This window comes from Notothenia coriiceps, unplaced genomic scaffold (genome assembly GCF_000735185.1).
Source record: "Notothenia coriiceps isolate Sejong01 unplaced genomic scaffold, NC01 NC01_scaffold00023275, whole genome shotgun sequence".
In the NCBI taxonomy this organism is placed as follows: domain Eukaryota; kingdom Metazoa; phylum Chordata; class Actinopteri; order Perciformes; family Nototheniidae; genus Notothenia; species Notothenia coriiceps.
Genome location: NW_011355976.1, coordinates 140,461 through 160,778, shown reverse-complemented (window position 1 = coordinate 160,778; position 20,318 = coordinate 140,461). Strand labels below are relative to the sequence as shown.

At 41.6% G+C, this 20,318-nt stretch overlaps 1 protein-coding gene across 3 annotated transcripts in view; it reads left to right on the top strand.

Moving 5' to 3' along the window:
• hsd17b14 (hydroxysteroid (17-beta) dehydrogenase 14) overlaps nt 1-20,318 on the top strand; it is a 51,462-nt gene that overhangs the window by 30,067 nt on the left and 1,077 nt on the right. The window contains exons 12-20 of one of the 3 annotated variants that reach the window (XM_010781475.1): nt 10,365-10,495; nt 13,415-13,453; nt 13,939-14,036; nt 14,871-14,937; nt 15,037-15,128; nt 15,814-15,918; nt 16,020-16,087; nt 16,946-17,042; nt 18,549-18,714. In XM_010781475.1, the coding sequence (XP_010779777.1) occupies nt 10,365-10,495; nt 13,415-13,453; nt 13,939-14,036; nt 14,871-14,937; nt 15,037-15,128; nt 15,814-15,918; nt 16,020-16,087; nt 16,946-17,042; nt 18,549-18,695 (844 nt within the window). In that variant the 3' untranslated portion in view covers nt 18,696-18,714. Of the gene's footprint in view, nt 1-10,364; nt 10,496-13,414; nt 13,454-13,938; nt 14,037-14,870; nt 14,938-15,036; nt 15,129-15,813; nt 15,919-16,019; nt 16,088-16,945; nt 17,043-18,548; nt 18,939-20,318 lie in introns of those variants that run through there. The other 2 variants (XM_010781474.1, XM_010781477.1) reach the window with 2 other exon arrangements.

The window sequence follows — 20,318 nt, the reverse complement described above, 5'->3', positions numbered from 1 at the left end:
CATATCGCATAACGAAATAGACGAATTACAATAAAAATTATTCTTTCAGGTACTAATATTCATACGTCATAGTATTGATGTAGAAACTAAAATATTTTTTGGTTTGGCAAACTTAACAAACTTTTAACTCGTTCGATACCAAATAAATTTATCATTTGTATTACAATACTTACTCTCGTGACGGACATCATTCTACCGCCGGTACACCGTTGAGTAACCGGTCGTCGCGCCCAAAGAACCGAGAGGTTTTAGCTCCAAGAAAGGCCCGGTTGTTGACCCCGACTCAACTATTTGATCACTCTCTTAGCGAGCCGTGATGTTGTTTTAACAAACTACAAGGGTATTTGCTTCAGTACAAATAGTATCTTGAAACAAATTATTGGAATATCACCTGCCTCGTTGTAATGTAGCTGTACCGTCAATATGTGTTGTGGATTGAGCGCTTAGTGCTACCTACATATAGGGCGGGACATCTAGGGATGTAGGGCCGATGGCCAACGGACGTCTTCCTGTTTTCTCTGGTTTACGCTTATGAGGATAGTAGGGGAAAGAATCCACGAAAGCGATTCGTCATCACTTTGTTGTTGACAATATGACAGCGTGTATAATGTACTTAAGACGTTAAATGTGTAATACGTTAGATACACACGTAAATCATTCGACTACTTCGTGTCCCGATAGAGTTTTCTTACCACATCGTGAATGAGTCATTAATGACTTTTTTTTCTTTGCTTTTGAGAGGTCATTGTTCTCATCTAATGATTTTATCTTATGTAAACGTAACGCACTTTGTTTTGAAAATTCAGAGTTATGACCCCGTATTGACACACTTGATTATCAAATCTCTGTAACGAGAGTCTTCGCCATGACGATACGTATGTACTGTTTTCGAAGGCAGAGACATAAACCCGCTAATCCGAACTATCGCGCCGGACGTCGCACAGCGACATCTGTGAGGAGTCCTCACAGACTGGTCGTCAAATCGACCCTCTTGTACGTCGGGAGGGTACACAAGTAACAAGTCACTAAGGACACACAATGTTAAGACATTTGGGGTCAGGACACAGGACTACTAGTCACAGTGCAACACCTCCATCACTGCCCTGTCCGAGTCGATGTCCTTCTTACACGGATTGTAAGGAAGACATGCGAAGGGGCAGACTCACCTGGCGTGCATACTGGCCCCAAGGAACGTTAGACAACTTAGAGGTCAGGGACAAACATTGGAACCCCCAGAACTAGGATATGTTGCGACAGGAAGGTAGTTTTCCAACATCACACCGAACTGAATAGTATCGTCGACAAAAAACTACGTCCCCGGAGCAACAAATCTTCGACCCGAAAATTAGAGAAACACCTACTGCGTACAGACCCGAGTCGTCGAAACGTAGCTCTGATCCCTCACAACATCGCGACAGAAAGAGCTGTAGTCAGAGACACGTCCTCTAGCGATAAGAACCGCGGGGTACACCATGTAGGACTACAAATTATCCAATTCTTTTTGTAGTGCAAGCGTAGGAGATACTCTAAAGAGGTACCTCGACGAAGATGCCGTCGTCCGGGCAAGTCGATTCGGCGCAAACCTGACCCGCCATGAGGGTCCCGACGTACCATTATACTCACTTCAGTCGGGACACTTCGTTTTCAGAAATTTCGTCGACCATCATTATGACGGAGGGTACAGACTGGTAACCCCTCACTCCAACGAGCGCACTTGACTCTTTAAAGAAAAAGTCCGAACGTTACTGACAACGACGTCACTACAGTGCTTTCGTACAGAGTAGCGGTATGGTCTGGACTAAACACAGCGTGATCCCGTGATACGACTAACACCGGTGAGTTGTCTACAGTCAACGATGACACTGGCTGGCGGACCGAACCTCCCAGAGCGACACCACCGCATACCGCGGAAATTACTAGGCGGAGACTAACACCGGTGTGACTAACTCTGTGGGACTGCGTGACAACTCCTGTGGACTGTCGAGCGTGGGCCTCCTAATTTTCCGACTCGGGTCTCGGAGCTCCAACGAGGGCAGCGTCTCCTCGACCTTGGCAGCTTCTCCGTCGCCGCGAATAAGATAAAAAACGGGGACGGAAATACAACAAAAAACCGGTGTAATGCAAAACCGGTTATCTTATGGAACAAAAATATGTATGGAAGAACAGGAAGGGTGCGAAAAACAATACCGGTTCTCGCGTCCGGCGTACTGTCTACCCCGGAGCAGGTGAAGAAAATTAGACACCTCATGGTCGTTCGCCTATCCATTCTAAACACAACCCTCAACCACGCGCACATATGTTCAAACAAACCCTTCGCCCGCACACCGTCCCGCGCGGCCAAAGAAACAAAGCCGAGTAACACCCTTCCTGTAATCTAAACGTCTAGCAACAAACCCTGACTAATCATGAAACACTCCCGAACTAAACAAAACCGTTTAATATAAAAGTCCTGTCCCAAACCGGGTCAACAAGAAATCGGCACATATTCGACTAACCGAAACAAAAAAGGAAAGGGGGAGCAACTGTGCCCCCGCAACATACACTCGTCACGCCTCTCACGACCATACAAAAAGGGGCCAGTCCAAATTCCGCCCGCAAGGGAACCCAACAAACTCCGTCCACACATTCACAACCCGCCTCTTTCACCCAACTTCGAAGCCGAAACCTCCGTACACGGCCACCAGAGTCATCACACGATCGGACGATCGGCGAAACGATCCGGTCGGCCGAGGATACCGTTCGGGTAAACTCATAAATAAGTGGTAGGAACTATAGTCTGCGTCGACAGATGTGATCAACCGACGAAACTAGAGGTGAACAATGCTCTATACCAGTTTGATCAAACCGTAAGGACCGAAAATGTGATCAAGTCTATTTTTCGTAATGTGATCAGTCAGAAAAAGTCGCTGATCACCGTGAAAACAGGCTACAATGCGTGTATTCGGAACTTGATTCACTGCGCGTCCTCGTCGGTGATAAACGTGGTTTCAATAGTTCCGTACATTCGAAAAAAGTAGCTCTGATCACTGCGGAGGACTGCGCAGTGATCACTGCGATTTCAGAATGGTACAAGTTGATCACGCGACCCGTTTTTCGAGACGGTCACAATTGATTCAATTGTTTTATTCGTGTTGATCAAGTGATCAGCCGTATGTAAACAGACCGTGGATCAATATGAATCAGCCCCCGTGGGCTTATGCGAGTGATCAATTGTCATTCTCCGGGTTTTTCCAAAGTGTCAATTCCGATCAACTGCCGCAGAAAACGGGATGATCAATGTAGATCACCCCGGAGTTTACAGATCGTACAATTGATCACTTGGGAAGCGGGGAGAATGATTCAATGATCACTCTATGATATACCTGTTGCGTAAACTCAAAAATAAGCGTGTAGCGAACTATAGTCGATACTGCCGTCGACAGGATGTGATCAACCGGGAGAAACTAAGGTGAACAATCTCTTAACAGTTTGATTCAAAACCGTAAGACGAAATGTATCAAGTTATTTTGTAATGTGTCAGTCAGAATAAAGTCGCTGATCACCGTGAAAACAGCCGCTGATCAAACACATGGTATTTATATTAAATATTTGCCAGTGTATATATTTCCATTTATTTTATTATATTGTTAATATTTAAAATTAATTATAAATGTAAAGTTACCACTCTGTAAGCCAAGAGTTGTTAATTCAGCAATGCCTTAGCTTGAAGAACAGGGACACAACTAATGACAATAGCATATGGTGGTATATTATTTAGATATTCACACCTTTATCAGAAGAATCAAACCAACATAAAATTATCTCACAGACAGTAGGTCCTGGCCAGTTCTGTCTCATTTATCACAATTATTTTTGACATCAGATCTGCATATCGTCCTAGTTTTGTATTTAGTTTCTAGATTTGTAAACAAATCCAGAACCTTTGAAATATGTTACCACTTCACAGCACGGTGCGCTGAGTGTAGTCGAAAAAAGCCCAAGAATAATATAAACTGTACCCTGTGTCCTTTTGTAGTCCATTTCCTGTTGTTTGTCTTGTCTTACCCCGGCTGATATCTCACTAAATCCACTGTTTTAATTGTTCCCTATATTGCCCCTATGCCCTGTAAGGTGTCCATGGGTGTTATGAAAGGCGGCCCCCCAAAATAAATGTATTATTATTATTATTATTAAGAAGAACAACTTGGTGTGGTGTGGAGGGGATGTAGGAAGCAGGGGCAGGTGAGGAGAGATGGGGCTTCAAGGTTCAAGGTTATTTTGTTTTAAATGTGTCTTGGAGATAAGGACCAGCTGTACACAATAAAATACAGTATAACACAAAACCAATAAGACACACGGTGACACATGGCACACCAACAATCAATCATCGTCCAGCCTCAGCTTTGGTATTCTTTCACAACCATTTTATGGGTTTATTAGACGGACTGAGCAAACATAAACATATGTGGGGAACATAGTGCTGCGTATCGGCTGCGAAGTGCAGAAAAAGGCAAAGGAGGTAGAGAGATACAAAGTTTCATATGCTGAAGCAACAGAAAAGAAAAAACACCAAACGGACCCTAGAGATGACCGACATTTTAGTCTAAAAAGAAAGGGTCTGGTTCAACCTCCGTTGACAGACAGAGAGTGTAAGGACAATCGAGGAGCCAGTACCTGTGACTGAAGGTGGTGAGGCCCATCATGGAACATGAAGATTTAACAAATACATAGTAGATGGCGATATATGCTCCTAGTGGTAGCGATTCGCCATTAAACAAAGAAAGAAGAAACGAAACATCCAGGGGGAAAGAGAGGGAGACACACAAGCGCCATATGTGCACGTAAACACATGTGCACCACACAGTTGGAGCTAATGCCCTTGAAAAGGACTGTTGTTTGTGAGCTTCTGCTCATACTGCCACCTGTAAGCTCAGAGCAGTGCTAGTGCAGAGTAGTGTCTCCAGCATCTGTGCTGCACACGTAGAAGGTCGTCAGCTTCCTCAGAAAAATAGGAGTCGCTCATCCCCTTCTTGTGCCACCAGCGTCAGGTTGGAGCTCAGTTCAGCCCATTGTCTAAGGTGCACTCAGTATTGGAGCCCCACAAACAGCACATCCTCTCCAGAATGCACAGGGGTAGAGAAGACGTCCCTTCACCTCCTGAATCAATGACCAATCTCTCTGGCTTGGCCACATCAGAATACTCACAACATTAGGNCATAGTAAGACCCCCCCGGAGGTCGAAGTCAATATTAAATGTTTCTTATGCTTTGTAAGTTTGTTTCGCAATGGAAGAAATGTAAATATATTTATAAAACTGACGTTTTATAAATATATTTACATTTCTTCCATTGCGAAACAAACTTACAAAGCATAAGAAACATTTAATATTGACTTCGACCTCCGGGGGGGTCTTACTATGGAGGAGTGGATTGAGGAGTGCCTATCTCCAGAAAAAATAAGCACCTAAACGACGACATGCAGAGCTACGTGAAGAGCAGGTAGACCAACTGGAAAAGTACCACCATTCAAAAGCTTTCTGATGCGGGTCTTGAAACAAAGCAGAGAAATTATGACCGTTAGTGGCCACAGGTGCGAAAGCTCTCTCCAGAGCTACTGGAAGCCCAATCTCGGGGACCGGAGAAAGTGGAGCAATATTCTCGCCACGCCAAGCAACAGCCTCGAACAACCTCAACCTATACAAGTGACCACGTAAGCCATGCTACTGATGCTGGACAGTTTTTCAGTGGATGCAACAGCAACATACACATTAATGTAAATAAACAGCCAAATAATGGATCAACGCTCTCTGTCTAATATGTTCGTTCGCTGTTAGTGTTGTTGCATAGCAACCACCTTGCACTATGTTTTGTGCAGAAGGCAACGGAGGGACTATTTTATTTTGAACATCATTATTCACTAATAAAAACTATTTAAATTAGAGTGTGTATTTTTCTTTCATATTGCCACACTTGGTAACCGTTTTATAAAAGCAATAGCCTTAGCTGTGATATAATGAGCATATACCACGGCCTGTCGTGAGCTATTGCTTAAACATACTATATGTATATCAATCAATCATATAATCACACAGAAGCCTCAAATGTAACAAATTCAGCTTATAGAGTACAAATCCTTGTGTACATGTTTCTTTCACTCAGAAGTATACTTCTTGATACTCTCCTTTTCTGAATTTTTGAAGCAGTTTGAAGTGTTTTCTCGATCAAACCTGAGTGACCAGAGGTTCTTTGAGGTAGAAGTTAAACCCTCTGCGCTCACCAGCTTCCTGTCCGTCACAGAGTCCTGCCAGGAGAGTCCCATTGAGCGGGGGGCAGATAGCCCTGGTGTCCTGTCCGTACAATGGGGCATAATCTCCCTTGTGTTCTTTCTCCTCTTCCAATCCTTCCTCATCTTCTCCCTCTTCACCGTCCTCTCCCTCCCAGACGGACGTGGGGACATGGTTGTACTCGGTCGTGTCCTCACACTCATTCCCACGGTGGTAGAAATAGCTGAAGTTCGACACGATGACCGGGACCGGCAAAGATATAGTGAGCACGCCGGCGATGGCGCACATGGAGCCCACCAGCTTACCACCCACCGTCTCCGGGTACATGTCCCCATAGCCGACCGTTGTCATGGATACAACAGCCCACCAGAACGCCTCAGGGATGCTGGTGAACGATGTGTCAGGACTGTCGACCTCTGCAAAGTAGACAGCACTAGAAAAGAGTATGACTCCGATGAAGAGGAAGAAGATGAGCAGGGCGAGCTCTCTGAGGCTGGCCTTCAGCGTCTGACCCAAGATCTGGAGGCCCTTTGAGTGACGAGAGAGTTTGAAGATCCTGAAGACCCTCACCAGCCTGATTACTCTGATCAGGGCAAGGGACACGGACGGTTGCTCGGTTTTGTCCCTGGCCAGCTCTGTACCCAGGGTGACGAAATAGGGAATGATGGCGAAGAAGTCGATGGTGTTCATGACGTCCTTGAAGAAGTGCACCTTGCTCGGAGCACAGAGCAAGCGCACAACTAGTTCAAAGGAAAACCAGATGATGCAGATCGTCTCAACGATAAAGAAGGGGTCCTGGAAGGGCGTGAAGCCAGGTGGGACCAAGATGGTTTCGTTGGCTATGGTTGGGTGAGCTATGGTGGTGAATTGCTGTAAAACAAAGTATGAAGGAAAAATGGGTACCGTTGCACTCAAATATTAAAGAAGACAAAGCAGATGCCACATATATTTTAAAATCTGCCGTTTATCAGACATGCAGTGGAAGGAGAGATACTAGAATAAAGGGTCGAGGAAAGTCTATAATAAATATCTCTATGGAGACAAGGTTTACCGGAGAGTAAGAGAAATAAGCAAGGGTAAAGGTTAGGGGAGAAGAAGCGATTATTCTGAAAGTTTGTCCTCAGCAGTTTCCTAGTATGACAGCTGTCATCAGGATCTGATCAGTGAGATCTGTGATACTGTGCTAACGTTTCACTCCTCTCCATTTTCACTCCCCTGGCTTTATTTTTCCCCACTGACTTTTATATAAATGAGTTTCTCTATTAATAAACGCTCACAAAACACATCAAGTTCATATGACGCTGGGTTGTGTGTCAACCTAGACACTGGCATGGCCGAGGCATCTGACACTTTCATTTAACCCGGCTGCTTGTTTTTTTCTGGGAATGAGTTAAGGGTTTAAAAACGCTGGGCCTTCATGTCTTTTAACAAGTTGGATAGAGTTACTCTAAGCTTTTGGCGGCCTAGAAGCACATTTTCTCCCCAACACTATATGTATTTATATGTTTATGTTTTTTTTTATGTCTGTCAACCTCATGTTCTCATGTGTCCTAACTTTGCAATATAAACGTTAAACCTTACAGTTCAGATTAATTTACACTTTTTTCATTTAAAAGGGTCACCTCTCACTTATTATTATTCTAATCTAGTTTACGAGGTAGATCTTTTTTTATTTGTAAAGCTATAAGATATTCACCTCTGAAATTCCTGCAAAAATACACCCAGTATCCTCTCTATAAAAATCCCCTCTCAAATCTAATGCAATCTAGCCCAAGATATCTGCAACAAAGTCCACCTTTATTTAAGTAATAATGTTTTATTATGATTGACACAACTATATGTTTATTATTGAGGTTTTATTTTTGAAGTGGTGTTAAACTGGACTGCACAGGTATTTCTAGTTTTGCCCACCACATTAACAAACATGAGGGGGGAAGAATAACAGAAAAACCACCACAACTAAGTATGACCTCAATATTAAAAACATAGTTGACAGTGTCAAAGAAAACATTTTAATATTTCTAAATTTGACCTTTTAAACATATCTGTTGTTTTCAATTACATTACATTGTATAAATGTACCTAATAGGGTGTCTACGGACTGTTAGCAATATGGACAATTGTAAATGGACTGTATTTATGTAGCGCTTTTCTACTGCTGATTATGTTGTCAATAGTGTTCTGCCCGTTGGTCAGTCCTCCACTTTGGTCCAAAATGCAATAACACAACAACTTTTTGTTGGGCTAATTTGTGAATACTTTCATGGTCCCTTGGCCCTAATGACTCTGACGATCCTCACACTTTTCCTCTAGTTCCTCTGGCCTTTAGCTCAAAGCACCAAAGTACAACAGTACAGCTTCACAGACAGCTAGCTTGGATTTTTGCAAAAACAGTCTAGATCAGCACTAAAAGTCATATGCAGTTACAGAAAGTAACTGCATCCACAAAAAGTTGCTCGTAACTAAAGCGCGTTTATACTGACATACTAGGATAATTAATCCAATATGAGTTTCTCTCATTGTTTACAGGTGGCCAGGATTTTTGGCACATGGATAATTGCAATCAGATGCAAAAAAAAGTTTTGCCTTCAGCTGCAATTGTTGCTATCAGCCTCCACAATCCATTCTTTGTCAATGTCTTAGTCAGTATGTTTTTAATACGTTGGTCAACACAGATCATTTCTTATTGACCGTTATTCCAATGTGATGATGGTGTCAAAATCAGCTCTAAAGGATATTTAGGGTTAGGGATATCACTAGTTCAGTGCAGAACATATCCTGCCAATGTCTATTATTGTTTCCAACTTAAAGCTATTTCTACTACGGCGAGAAGTAATGTGAGGACACGTCCAAGTTCAGCCATTCCCTCCTGTTGCTCGCTAAGGGACAGACAGTGAAGAGTGGAGGATGTGAGTGAGCTTGAGGAGATTACGCAGCCCTTTGATTTAAGTTGAGACCATTATCATTCATTCATTTAAAAGACATAAAACTGGTCCATAGAAAAATGTAAGTGATTAAGTTTTCAACACTATCTTGTGAGTGAGTGATAACGTGAGGACAGCTGTGCATGCAGGTTGTGTTTAGTTTGCGTAGCGTTCCAAAGGCGTCAAATGCTCTGGTCACATGAGCATATCTATCTATGTATAGCAGTGTTGCTGGTGATTGGGAACGTAAATCCAACCAGCGCCACTGTGGTGTCACCTCTGCTCCCCGGACCTCCAGAATTTGCCTCGTCTCCAGGCTACTGGAGCGTTTGCAATGCTAATTTCATTTTGTTGCAGTCCTCAGAAAAGTTAATCTGTGAGTGTCTCTTCCATGCTGATTTCAGTTAATGAGTCACAGGGTTTATTAATACAGACTTTAGTTTATGTGTTGATGTGCTCTAAGGGTTGTCCTTTACTCTATATATAGGCCTTTAGATCTCTTAGGGGTAACGTGAGACCAGCCCGTCTCCTTTCCTTCAGTTCACACTTAACCCTTTCCAACTTCTCTCTATCCCTCTTCTTAGTACTTTAGTATCAACTCCACCTGAATGTGCTGTTGGGCCTGGCAGTTGTCCCTGAGAGGCTGACGAGGCATATCATCGCCACAACATAAAACCACGTCCATCCTGCTCTGTCTGCCAATATTCTTTCCTTACTCTTGTTTTTCTACTAGCAGTAAAACAACCTGTCTCTTCCACTTCATTCCTTCCCCTCCATCTGAGAGGATCAAATTTAACGAGAAGTCCAAAATAATCCCATGTAAACATCTGCCTCGCCTTTTCTACTCTATTTGCTGCCTTTGCCGTCTCTTTCCCTGGTCTTGATTCTTAGCGTTGATATTTCTAATAATCCTCCAGTTCTACTCTCCTTGTGTTGAGAGGAGATAAAGACCTTGCACTGTGAGAGCTGGTTGGTGTTTCGTATGGGACAACTGTCAGCACATGTTGTCCCTCTATGATCACCTCAATCACTCCATTACAATGTTAACCTCTGTTCTCTTTGCACCCTGTCAGCTACCTGCCTTTTCCATACATAACCCCAATCCTATCTATTTCACTCATATGTGTCAGCACCATCCTCACCTCCCTCTTTTCCTTCTCGTTCCTGAACTCAGGCAGTGTCTCCAGGCAGAAGATGAGAATGGAGATCACAATGACCATGACGCTGATGATGGCGATGATGCGAGCTCCGCTGGAGGACTCTGGATACTCAAACAGCATCCAGAGGCGACGCTGCAAGTCATTGGCGGGTAAGGGCCTCTCCTCCTCCTTGGGGAACCCTTCGTCTGCTTTGTAGCGTTCGATGATATCCTCTCCGAGCTCATAGAAGCGCAGCTCCTCCAGGAACATGTCCAGTGGGACGTTGGCGGGCCTCCGCAGTCTCCCGCCTGACTGGTAGAAGTACAGGATGGCATCAAAGCAGACGCGGCTCCTGTCCAGGAAGATTTCGTTCCGCAGGGGGTCAAAGTAGCGGACGCGACGTCCGGGGTCACCAAGCATGGAGTCTGGGAACTGGGCGAGGGTGCGGAGCTGCGTCTCATAGCGCATCCCTGACACGTTGATGGCTAGGCGTTCCGTCAGAGCCCAGCCGGTCCTCGACTGGCGTTTCTCCTTCTTGGCCACTCTGCTCGGCTCCTTCTCACTGATTTCCTTCTCTAGCTTGTTGTTCTTGTCTTTGGTCCATTTTTCTTCGTCACCAACCTCCTCAGCTTTCTGATTTTCATTTGTCTGCCCTCCTCCTTCTTCTCTTGCACCTCCTCCTTTGTCTTGATTATCCATCCTTTAGGCTTTTTTTCCTCTTGGTTCTGTTTCTTTTCTTACTTTTCTTGTTTCTTCACTCTGGGGAACAACACTTAAAGGTTAACTTGGCAATGCAGAAACAAGAGAACAGGGAAGCATGAGTAGATCAATCAAAACTTTAGTTTAGTAATATGAAATAAACTGTGACTTAGTTGTTAAGTTGTTGCATACATTATACCTCCAAGTGATAAACCCCAACAATAATGCATCGTTCGTTTTTTATACAATATCTTGGAACTGATAACAAGATATTTATAGCAAAATCTCACCTCAGTTTTCTTTGTAAATTCAGCTGAGAAATGTTCTGGATATCAGAAAAGACAGTAGTTTTTGTTTTGTTATTTATATCACATAACAGTACTTGTTTTTTATAAGTTACCTTAAATAGTGTTACATACATGCAGTCAGCTTCATGCTCATCACCATGTCCGGTTCATCCAGTAGAAACCTCCTCTGGTCCTTCTGCCTGTCGGAGCTGACAATTCAAACTAATCACACCTCCAGAGAGTGACCATAACCCAGCTGCTGTACCTCCACCTCGGGGTGCCTTTAGGGCTCACCCTTTGCTCCTTCTGAGACAGTTTGTGTATCAATTCCCTCATGATGATGTCCAGACAACCCCTCCTCCTCCTCCTCCTCCTCATCCGGCATGTCGTCCCTCCTTCGTGTGTCATGTTTAGGAGAGGAGGGGAGGTGGCAGAGGAGCATTGTGGCTCCTTCAGGGGCTGCTGCTTTGGCGTTAATCTGCAGCTCGGGTGAAGTTAGTTAAGCTTGTTTGTAGGTCACTCGCGGTCTTCACTTGTGCTCTCTCACGCTCTGTGGGCCTGTAGGGAATGCTTTCGGGCGGAAATTCGATCCTCGACCTCTCCTACTCCAAGAGCACCCCTGCCCCCCTCAGCCTTTACATTGCCCCAACAACCTTTCCTGACCGAAAATGCCAACCTGCTAAACCTCACTCTTTCTTAAACACACTGTAAATGTTTGCAAACTCACGTAGCAGTTAGTATTTTGATGATGAAAAAATAAAAATGTCGGTAATCTAAAACTTAAAGTGTTGTTGATGGTGATTTACACTCTGAATGTGCCATCATATATGTAGTATTTTTCTTTAGTTTCAATCATATTAAACTGCAGTCAACATGTATTTTAAATTATGTTTGTCTACTGTGGCTTACGTACAAGTGTCCACAAATTTAAAACATGTCAAATTGAAACCTGACCTGCCAGTCTAGCCTTCATTTGATATTAAATATAAATCTGGATGTGGTTATTTTAAACTCATCATGGAGTCCACACTCAAGCATTTGTGTGTGGCAATGTATCTGTGTGCAGTAAAACTACAATTCCCATAACAGGAAGAGCTTTAAATGTTGCCTTTAATTGCATGAGTACCTGACTACTGCAAAAAACTAAAACAAATTTGATACAAAGCTTCACTTCCCATTAGAGGTAGCTTTATCACTTCAGTGATACTCTTGATTTTTCTTTATATAGTTTCATCATCAGGTTAAAAAAAGTTGTTCCAATGCTTTTAACTTTATGCTCAACTATCTGAAAAACGGATCACGTTTTCAGCCTCAACTCAACTGTACTTTGTGTTTGGTGCTTATCACCAAATGTTAGCATGCTAACAAGGTAAACTTAGACTTGAAAAAAACCTGAAGTTAACTAAGATAGTAAACATGTTCGTATTACTGTGAGTGTGTTAGCATGCTGATGATAGCGTTTAGCTCAACTGTAGAGCTGCTAGCATGGCAGTAGAATCTCACTGGTCTTGTTATTGTATTAGTGCATTCATTGTAGTAAGTTTCTTTACTGTATTTTAAATAATTTTCTTACCTATTTTGGTAAATTGTCTATATGTTTCAGTATAGGTGTTGTTATCATCAGCATTTTAATGTGCGTTTTGTTGTTGGTCTGCTTTCGTTAGAGCGTAGCCGGGGCTCATCAGGCATGTTTCAGTGAGTTTTGTGATGTCCAATACTACCAACAGCACCTGAAGGCAGCAGAGGAGACCCCGTGATTTGTAGGAACTTTGAACCTCAACTACAAACTGAGTTTATAAACGGGAATGATTTCAGAAAGGTGATGAAGTAAAGAGACACATACGTGCATCTCAGTAGAATTAGCGCAAAGAAAAACAACGAACACCTGTCTCGTTCAGTGTTAGCAGCAGCGCAGCTCTGAGGCGTTTCCTCATCATCACAGCCGAAATGTCCCTCCGATACCACGACAAAGTTGTTATTGTGACTGGAGGGTCCAAAGGGATTGGCAGAGGGATTGTCAAAGTCTTTGGTAATTATTGTTTATAATGTTGATTTGTAACTGATCAGAGGTTGCGCACTGAAACTTTTGCACTTGTTTTTTAGTGGAGAATGGAGCCAAGGTGGTGTTTTGTGCTAGAGGAGGTGAGTCATTTTAATTTTTCGTCAACCTTTTTTCTTAATTCTATTATAATGTTGCTTTATTTTCTCTTGGGCAAGGATTATTTGAATGATAATGTGTTACTTCAAATCGGCACCAGGTGCATCTATGGTGGAAGATTCAAATATTGAATCTTAGTAAAAGTAAAAGTACAAAAGTGAAAATGTCCTTCTTTCAAAAATGTTCCTACTGCAAATGTATCAACACAAGCATAACAAAGTTAACATTTGTATTGTTATGAAACTCCTGCTTTCAGAGTGTGTTTATGAATAATACAAATGTAATATTGAAGGTTGTAATTTGTCAATGTGTAGCACATTTTAGTTTCACTTTATAGTCTTCCTACAGGTTGATCATTTGTAAGGCACTGCTGCAGTTACATATAGTGGTTTATAAGAGCTCCACTTTCCACCACTGGTTATAACTAAAGTACAGGAGTTCTACTGAGTTGTTTAACTATTATCACCAGGTGTAGCAGGTGAGGCTCTGGAGGCAGAGTTAAACAAAGCAGGGCCAGGCTCATGCAAATTTGTCACATGTGACATCTCCAAAGAGGACGACATCAAGGTAATGTGTAACTTTAGTGTTATTGTTCTGGTTGTACTGCACTCAGATGTACAATTCCCTTCTTGAATTGACAGTCATGATCACAAGACCTGTATGTGTGTTGTGCACCGTCAAAAGTGCTAAGTCAGTCATGTTTTATGTTGTTATTCTTGTATTGTCTTTCACTTCCTGTTTTGTTTTGTCACGTCTCTTTCAGCTTCATTGACTCCCTTTCCTAATGTGTTCTCCCGCGCTCATCAGCCCCTGATTGTTTTCACCTGTTCCCAGTTATCTCCTGTTTATATTCCCCTGTTTCCCTCTGATTGTTGTCAGTTCGTCTTGTCCTGTCCCCATGCCAGAAGTCATTGTACCAGCGTCTAAGAATTATGACTCAAGCCTAATTTATGCTCCAGAAGTATTTAGTGAGTTTTGTTCCTCACCTTGTGAGTGATTTTCTTTTGTGCTTTTTGTAACCCTTATCACCTCGTCAAAGAGTGTCGTCTTATTTTGTACATCCTTATGAAATAAAGTACCTTTTTTGCATTCTATACCTTTGTCTCTCGGATCGTGCATTTGAGTTCAGTTCCCTGTGCTTCCAAGTTTTTAACAATGTGGGTGTTGTGTGTCCACCGGCATATTTATGTATTCTTACCAAGATGTCAAAGTTTGTATTTTTCAGTCTCCCAGTTTAAAAATAGCTTACAATCCATCTTACGTTTGTAAAACTCATATGACTCGTTTACCCAGTTCTGTGTTTAGGGTTTGGTTTGCCCTACTAAGGGTGTTTCTGTGTTTTATGAGAGACTGGTTGATTGTTCAAATAAACCCTCAAAGTGACTTTTCTTTTCACCACAGGGATTGATTGCAGTCACAGTGGAGCATTATGGACATGTTGACTGCCTGGTCAACAATGCAGGGTGGCGTAAGTCTCACATTTCCTTCTTCCCTCCAGCAGATGTCATGATGAAGATGCTTTACATGGAAAGTATTTAGTTGATGTCCTTACCTTTCACCCCTTCAGACCCCCCTCACAAACCCACTGATGACACCACAGCAGAAGAGTTCAGGGATCTGTTGAATCTGAACCTCATCAGCTACTTCTTGGCTTCAAAAGTAATGTTTCTAGAACTTCTCAAAATCATTGGTTATAACTTTCCTCCATAAACGTGGACCTCTATCTATGGAAGCAAAGAATGGCTGTAAGTATTATTATTATTATAATGTCAAAACGGTGGCAGAAAAACGCAAAAGAGAGTAAGAAAGAAAGGAATACTTTATTAATTCCTCTGGAAAATGTTACAATGGCAGCTACAGATAATACAAGGGTAATAAGCAAACAACTTTAGTAGTTCTGTAGATTAGGGTGGTCCTTAGTGCCATGTACATTTTCGAATTCATTTATTTTAAGCTCCAACCACCGGAATTTGTTATGATAGTCAAGAAAACTCTCGTGGTGAATTTTATTCAAATCTGACAACATTTACCCCTCCCTCATCGACCTGGGCTGCCACACCAGCAGCCACGGTGCTGCAACTTAGGCTAAACTTCAAGGTCGATGAGGACCACCCTACTGTAGATGTGTAATGCTGTACAGTCATAGCCAAGGTGCAAGTACTGCAAAATGAAATGCAATTATTTTTCTAAAGGTGTGTTGCCTTTATGGACCTGATAACTGAAAGATGTTGCTCCTGAGGTGAAGTCCTTATAAAATGATCAATCTTAGGACCCTGTTTTGCTTCCACTGACAAACTACATATAAGATGTTTTAAAGTGATTGGAACTCTCACTCTCTCTTCAGTATGTGCTGCCGTACCTACGACAGCGTCGGGGAAACATCATAAATGTCTCCAGTCTAGTGGCAACCATCGGTCAGAAAAATGCTGCACCATATGTTGCCACCAAGGTGAGTTCATCCTTAAGGCAACAGGTTTCATTATTATAATAAATAAATTACAAATCCCAGTTGAAGAAAAATATTGTGAAATGTGATCTGTTTTCCACAAGGGGGCGATAATCTCCATGACAAAGGCGATGGCTGTGGATGAGAGTCGCTACAATGTGAGAGTGAACTGGTGAGACAAACTACAATGTTACTCAGATTCATTATTTTTGGGACAAAACAGTGGGATTCCATGACCTCCTGTTTTTAAGCGGTCTCATAGGGCTGTAAATAGTATTCATCAAAACATTTTTATGTGAATCTGGATAAGGTTTCTTTAGGTTTTTATGTCAAAATACAAAACAAAAAGTTGTGCAATTAAAATCCTATTTAGTAAAATTTCAAAAGCATTATCCTCCAAATGTAATATGTGACTGATACAGTATATTATTATATTGGACATTATTAGATTGTTAATATTGATGTATCAGTGTGTAATCAGCCTTTTTCTGAGCTAAATTGAATTGCTTTATTTACACGTATAAATTAGTTTAGTCCAGCTGTTCCCCAGGCCCATCCAAAGTGTCACCAGATAAATCTGATTGGTTGTGGGTTATGGAAGAAATAATTATTTAGAATTTTCTCCTATCTTTGGAGAAATAAGCCCCAACAAGTCACTTGATTTTACTATTTTAAGCTTGTAATCTGAAGATAAACCATTTCAGATAAATGCAGTCAAATAAAAGTACAACACTTCTCTATGAAATAGCATAGAATGAAAACACTCAGACAAAGTTGAAGAACCTCAAATTTGGAATTAAGTAAACTACATTATTTCTTTAAAATATTGTGAAGATGATAAATTACAATACTTAAACTAACTGATTTTTTAAAATAAAACCGGAGTTTATATATATATAAAAACATCCTCTTATATGTTAACATAAAGCATGTCCTGTTCTGGAGTAACTACATTTTATAAAGTATCCCCTGACTGCAGAGCTAACAGCACCCTCTGTTGTCTAATAATACTGTCTGCCGTTTATTGCAGCATCTCCCCAGGTAGTGTGCTGACACCTCTGTGGGAAGAATTAGCAGGACACACACCAGATGCTGCAGCGACCATTAAAATGGGAGAAAATTGTCAGGCAAGTTCTCACACATCTTTAAAAGAGGTGGAAGTGATCTTAATGAAGTCAGAGGTTATGAAAATGCATAACACTTTTGAAAACAGAGAAAAACTTTAATTCTGAAAGGCAAAGAAAATCTGTGAAATCTTATAATCGGGTCCAAAACGTTTTGCCTTTCAGCAGCTTTTAACAGATCAGTTGTGAGTTAAAAAAATGCATCACAATAATATTAAAGAAAAGCCCCCCCTCAGTGCTTTTCAGCTGCAGAGAAACATTTGGTTTCTGCTGAGCGTATGCAGCAGCTAAGAAGACTTGCTGAGGGTTTCAATCATTATGAGGTAGCCGACAGTTTCTCAGACATTGTTGTGTTAATGATGCAAACTGCCACACAATGTGGTCGCCTTATTGGGTTGTAAATGTGAACTCCCTGAATCCTGCATCTAAACAGGAAGAGTTTCCGAAACAGGTTGTTCTTTTGGTTATGCAAATTATAACTTTTTTTCATCCGAGTCACTGGAGGAATTTGATGGGGAACAATAAAAGGGAAGTTCCAGACTGAAGAGTTGACACAGAGAGATATGAAATACCTGGCTGAAGATTATTACTTTTTTATAACAATCTGCATTGTGAATGGTTTATGGTAAACAATACTGCTATATACATATTATATCTATACTATGACATCTGTATGTCTCGATACTTGGCACTTTCCCATTCTCAAGTTATTTATTACAGTGGTAATAGAGGTGGAGGATGAAGATTTGTTATTGTCTATTATCTTTTGTAAGTTTGCAGTTTTCCCAGTTGAGGGTTGCCTGAGTTCACTCTGTGAATCTGCACTTACACAGAGAGAAAAAGATCAGGAACTTGTAAATTCTTGAAACCAATATATATGTAGTACTGAGCAAATACACAAGCCTGCTTTTAAAGCAAAAATAACGGTACCACTTTACAATAAGACTACCCTTATAAAGGGTTTACGAATAGTTTGTATATGTATTTATTAATTAGGTTGTGAACACTTTATAATTAATAAGCTTTTATAAGACATGAGATAAACAGGGCAACTGTGACCGGTTGCTTGCCAAATAGTGAGCCCACATTTAGCGGTACTGCTTAGCCTTATATCGGCTACCTAGCTTACTTCGTCTTCTTCATCAGCCAGCATCCTTGGTATCTGTTGTTCACTGATTTGATTCTCGCTAAGTAGCCAATATAAGGCTTAGTCATCTTGCCAAATAGTGAGCCTGTGTTGATGTATGAAAACTGTGTTAGAACTGGTTTGTAAATGGTTCTTAATGATTAATGAAGTGTTTACACTAATTCATAACCTAATTATAAATGCTTTATGAATCCTTTATAAGGGTAGTCTGTAAAGTGGAACCAAAATAACAATAAACAAGATGCATCAACTGTATGAACAGCTGCAGGAGCATAAAACGCAGCAAGAAAGTGGAATGATGCAACCTCAAACTGCTGGAATGAGAACAAGAATGATCACTGACACGTTGTGTTGTCGTACAGCTGATGGGTCGTATGGGGACGGAGGCTGAGTGCGGACTGGCTGCCTTGTATCTGGCTGCAGATGCGACGTTCTGCACCGGGATCGACCTGTTGCTCAGCGGGGGGGCTGAGCTCGACTTCGGCTACAAGAGTCAGATCCCTTCCTGACCGCTTCCTTGTGGTTGTGGTAAAGATGGTTAACAGATTTAATTGTTTAATGCAGATTTTACATAATTGTTCAAATATTTTATGTCTCTTGTGTTGCTTTAGCCAAGTTATTTTTGAAACGTCAAAATAGAAAAAGAAGGTTGGGTAATTCAGCTTGACATAGGCTACTATAGACTAACAAATCACAATTTAAACCTTTTCAATCAAACCTCTTTGCAGACTGCAGGTGGCCCAGAGAAAAAATTGCAAATTAAAATTAATACTTTTGTTATTATTGAAGTGCCAAAACTATTTACATTGTAAAATACAATTAAAATGTCGGAATTATACTGTTAAAACATTAATATAACCAATGCTTTTAACATTTTCAAATGATTGTATTTGTATTTTCATTCAATCAAATAAAAAGTTAAATTTCATTTATTTGATGACGAATATGCTTGTCTGAGATCAGTCTGCTTAACGTCTTGGGGCCTTTCTAATTTAGACTCCTCGAATCCTCGGTCCTCCGGTAGTGACCCAGAAATGGATTTCAGCGCGCCATGTTGAAGGACATCTAATTTCTCTAAATGCACTTCGAGGACCGAGGATCGAGGAGGCACAGCCCTTTTTCTGATGGACAGAACTGTGTTCATGATGACTTATATATTTACTTTTAATTCATTTACAGTGCGGTATAATGAGACAATAACAGGCTACAGATGCGGACATACACACACACATATATATATATATTATACAATTTCAGAATAAAACAATTATGAGAGCACTCACAGCATAATAACGTAACACTATCAGAGACTGGATATATCCCCCCCACCCCCTCTTTGGTCGCTACAATGAGGAAATGAAATTACGGGCCAAAAGTTTTATTTACAAGTATTAAAAGTAAGCATTGGACACCAAACCAACTGAGATCTGTCTGTCCGCCGCATCTACGCACATACACACTGTACAACACGCACCTACAGCTCCGACCTAAAGCATAATATCAGGCTACAGCCATTGTGTATTTACTATTTTATTATGTGAAGCGCTAAATGGTTTTAGACAAATATCGACTCTTTGTTTGTAGATATTAAACTAAAGCAAATAAAGAGAGTAATGTAGGCCTGTTATACTGATTGATATATATTATACACACTGCTCTGCTTTCTGCACGGACCTCACAGCTGTTCTCTCTGTAAACATCGCGTCGCGATGAAAGCAAAAATAAAATAATATCCAGGGGATGCATGCAGAGCTGTCATTGGCTGAGATAAGTCCGGCCGTGCGTCACGACTCTTTTAAACATCACTGTTGCCGGAAATGCATCCGCGGAGAAGCCGTGAAGGACCCATCAGTGTATCCTCGATTATAGCTCCTTCAGAGAGCCTCCTCGACGCTCGGTCATCGATGTGCATTTAGAGAAATGAGGGCCCAATCCCAAACCACTCCCTCGACCCTACCCCTCCGTGACGGAGTGAACTCCTTCTGTAGCCACACTCGCAGCTCAACGAGGCTCCCTCCTGTCAGATGGAGGGAGTAAATACAGCAGCAAGCTTTGGGACGGACTCCCCTCTCTCCGGCAGAAACAGGAAATGCCGTAACTGTATGTAACAACGGTTTCAAATCAGCATCTCT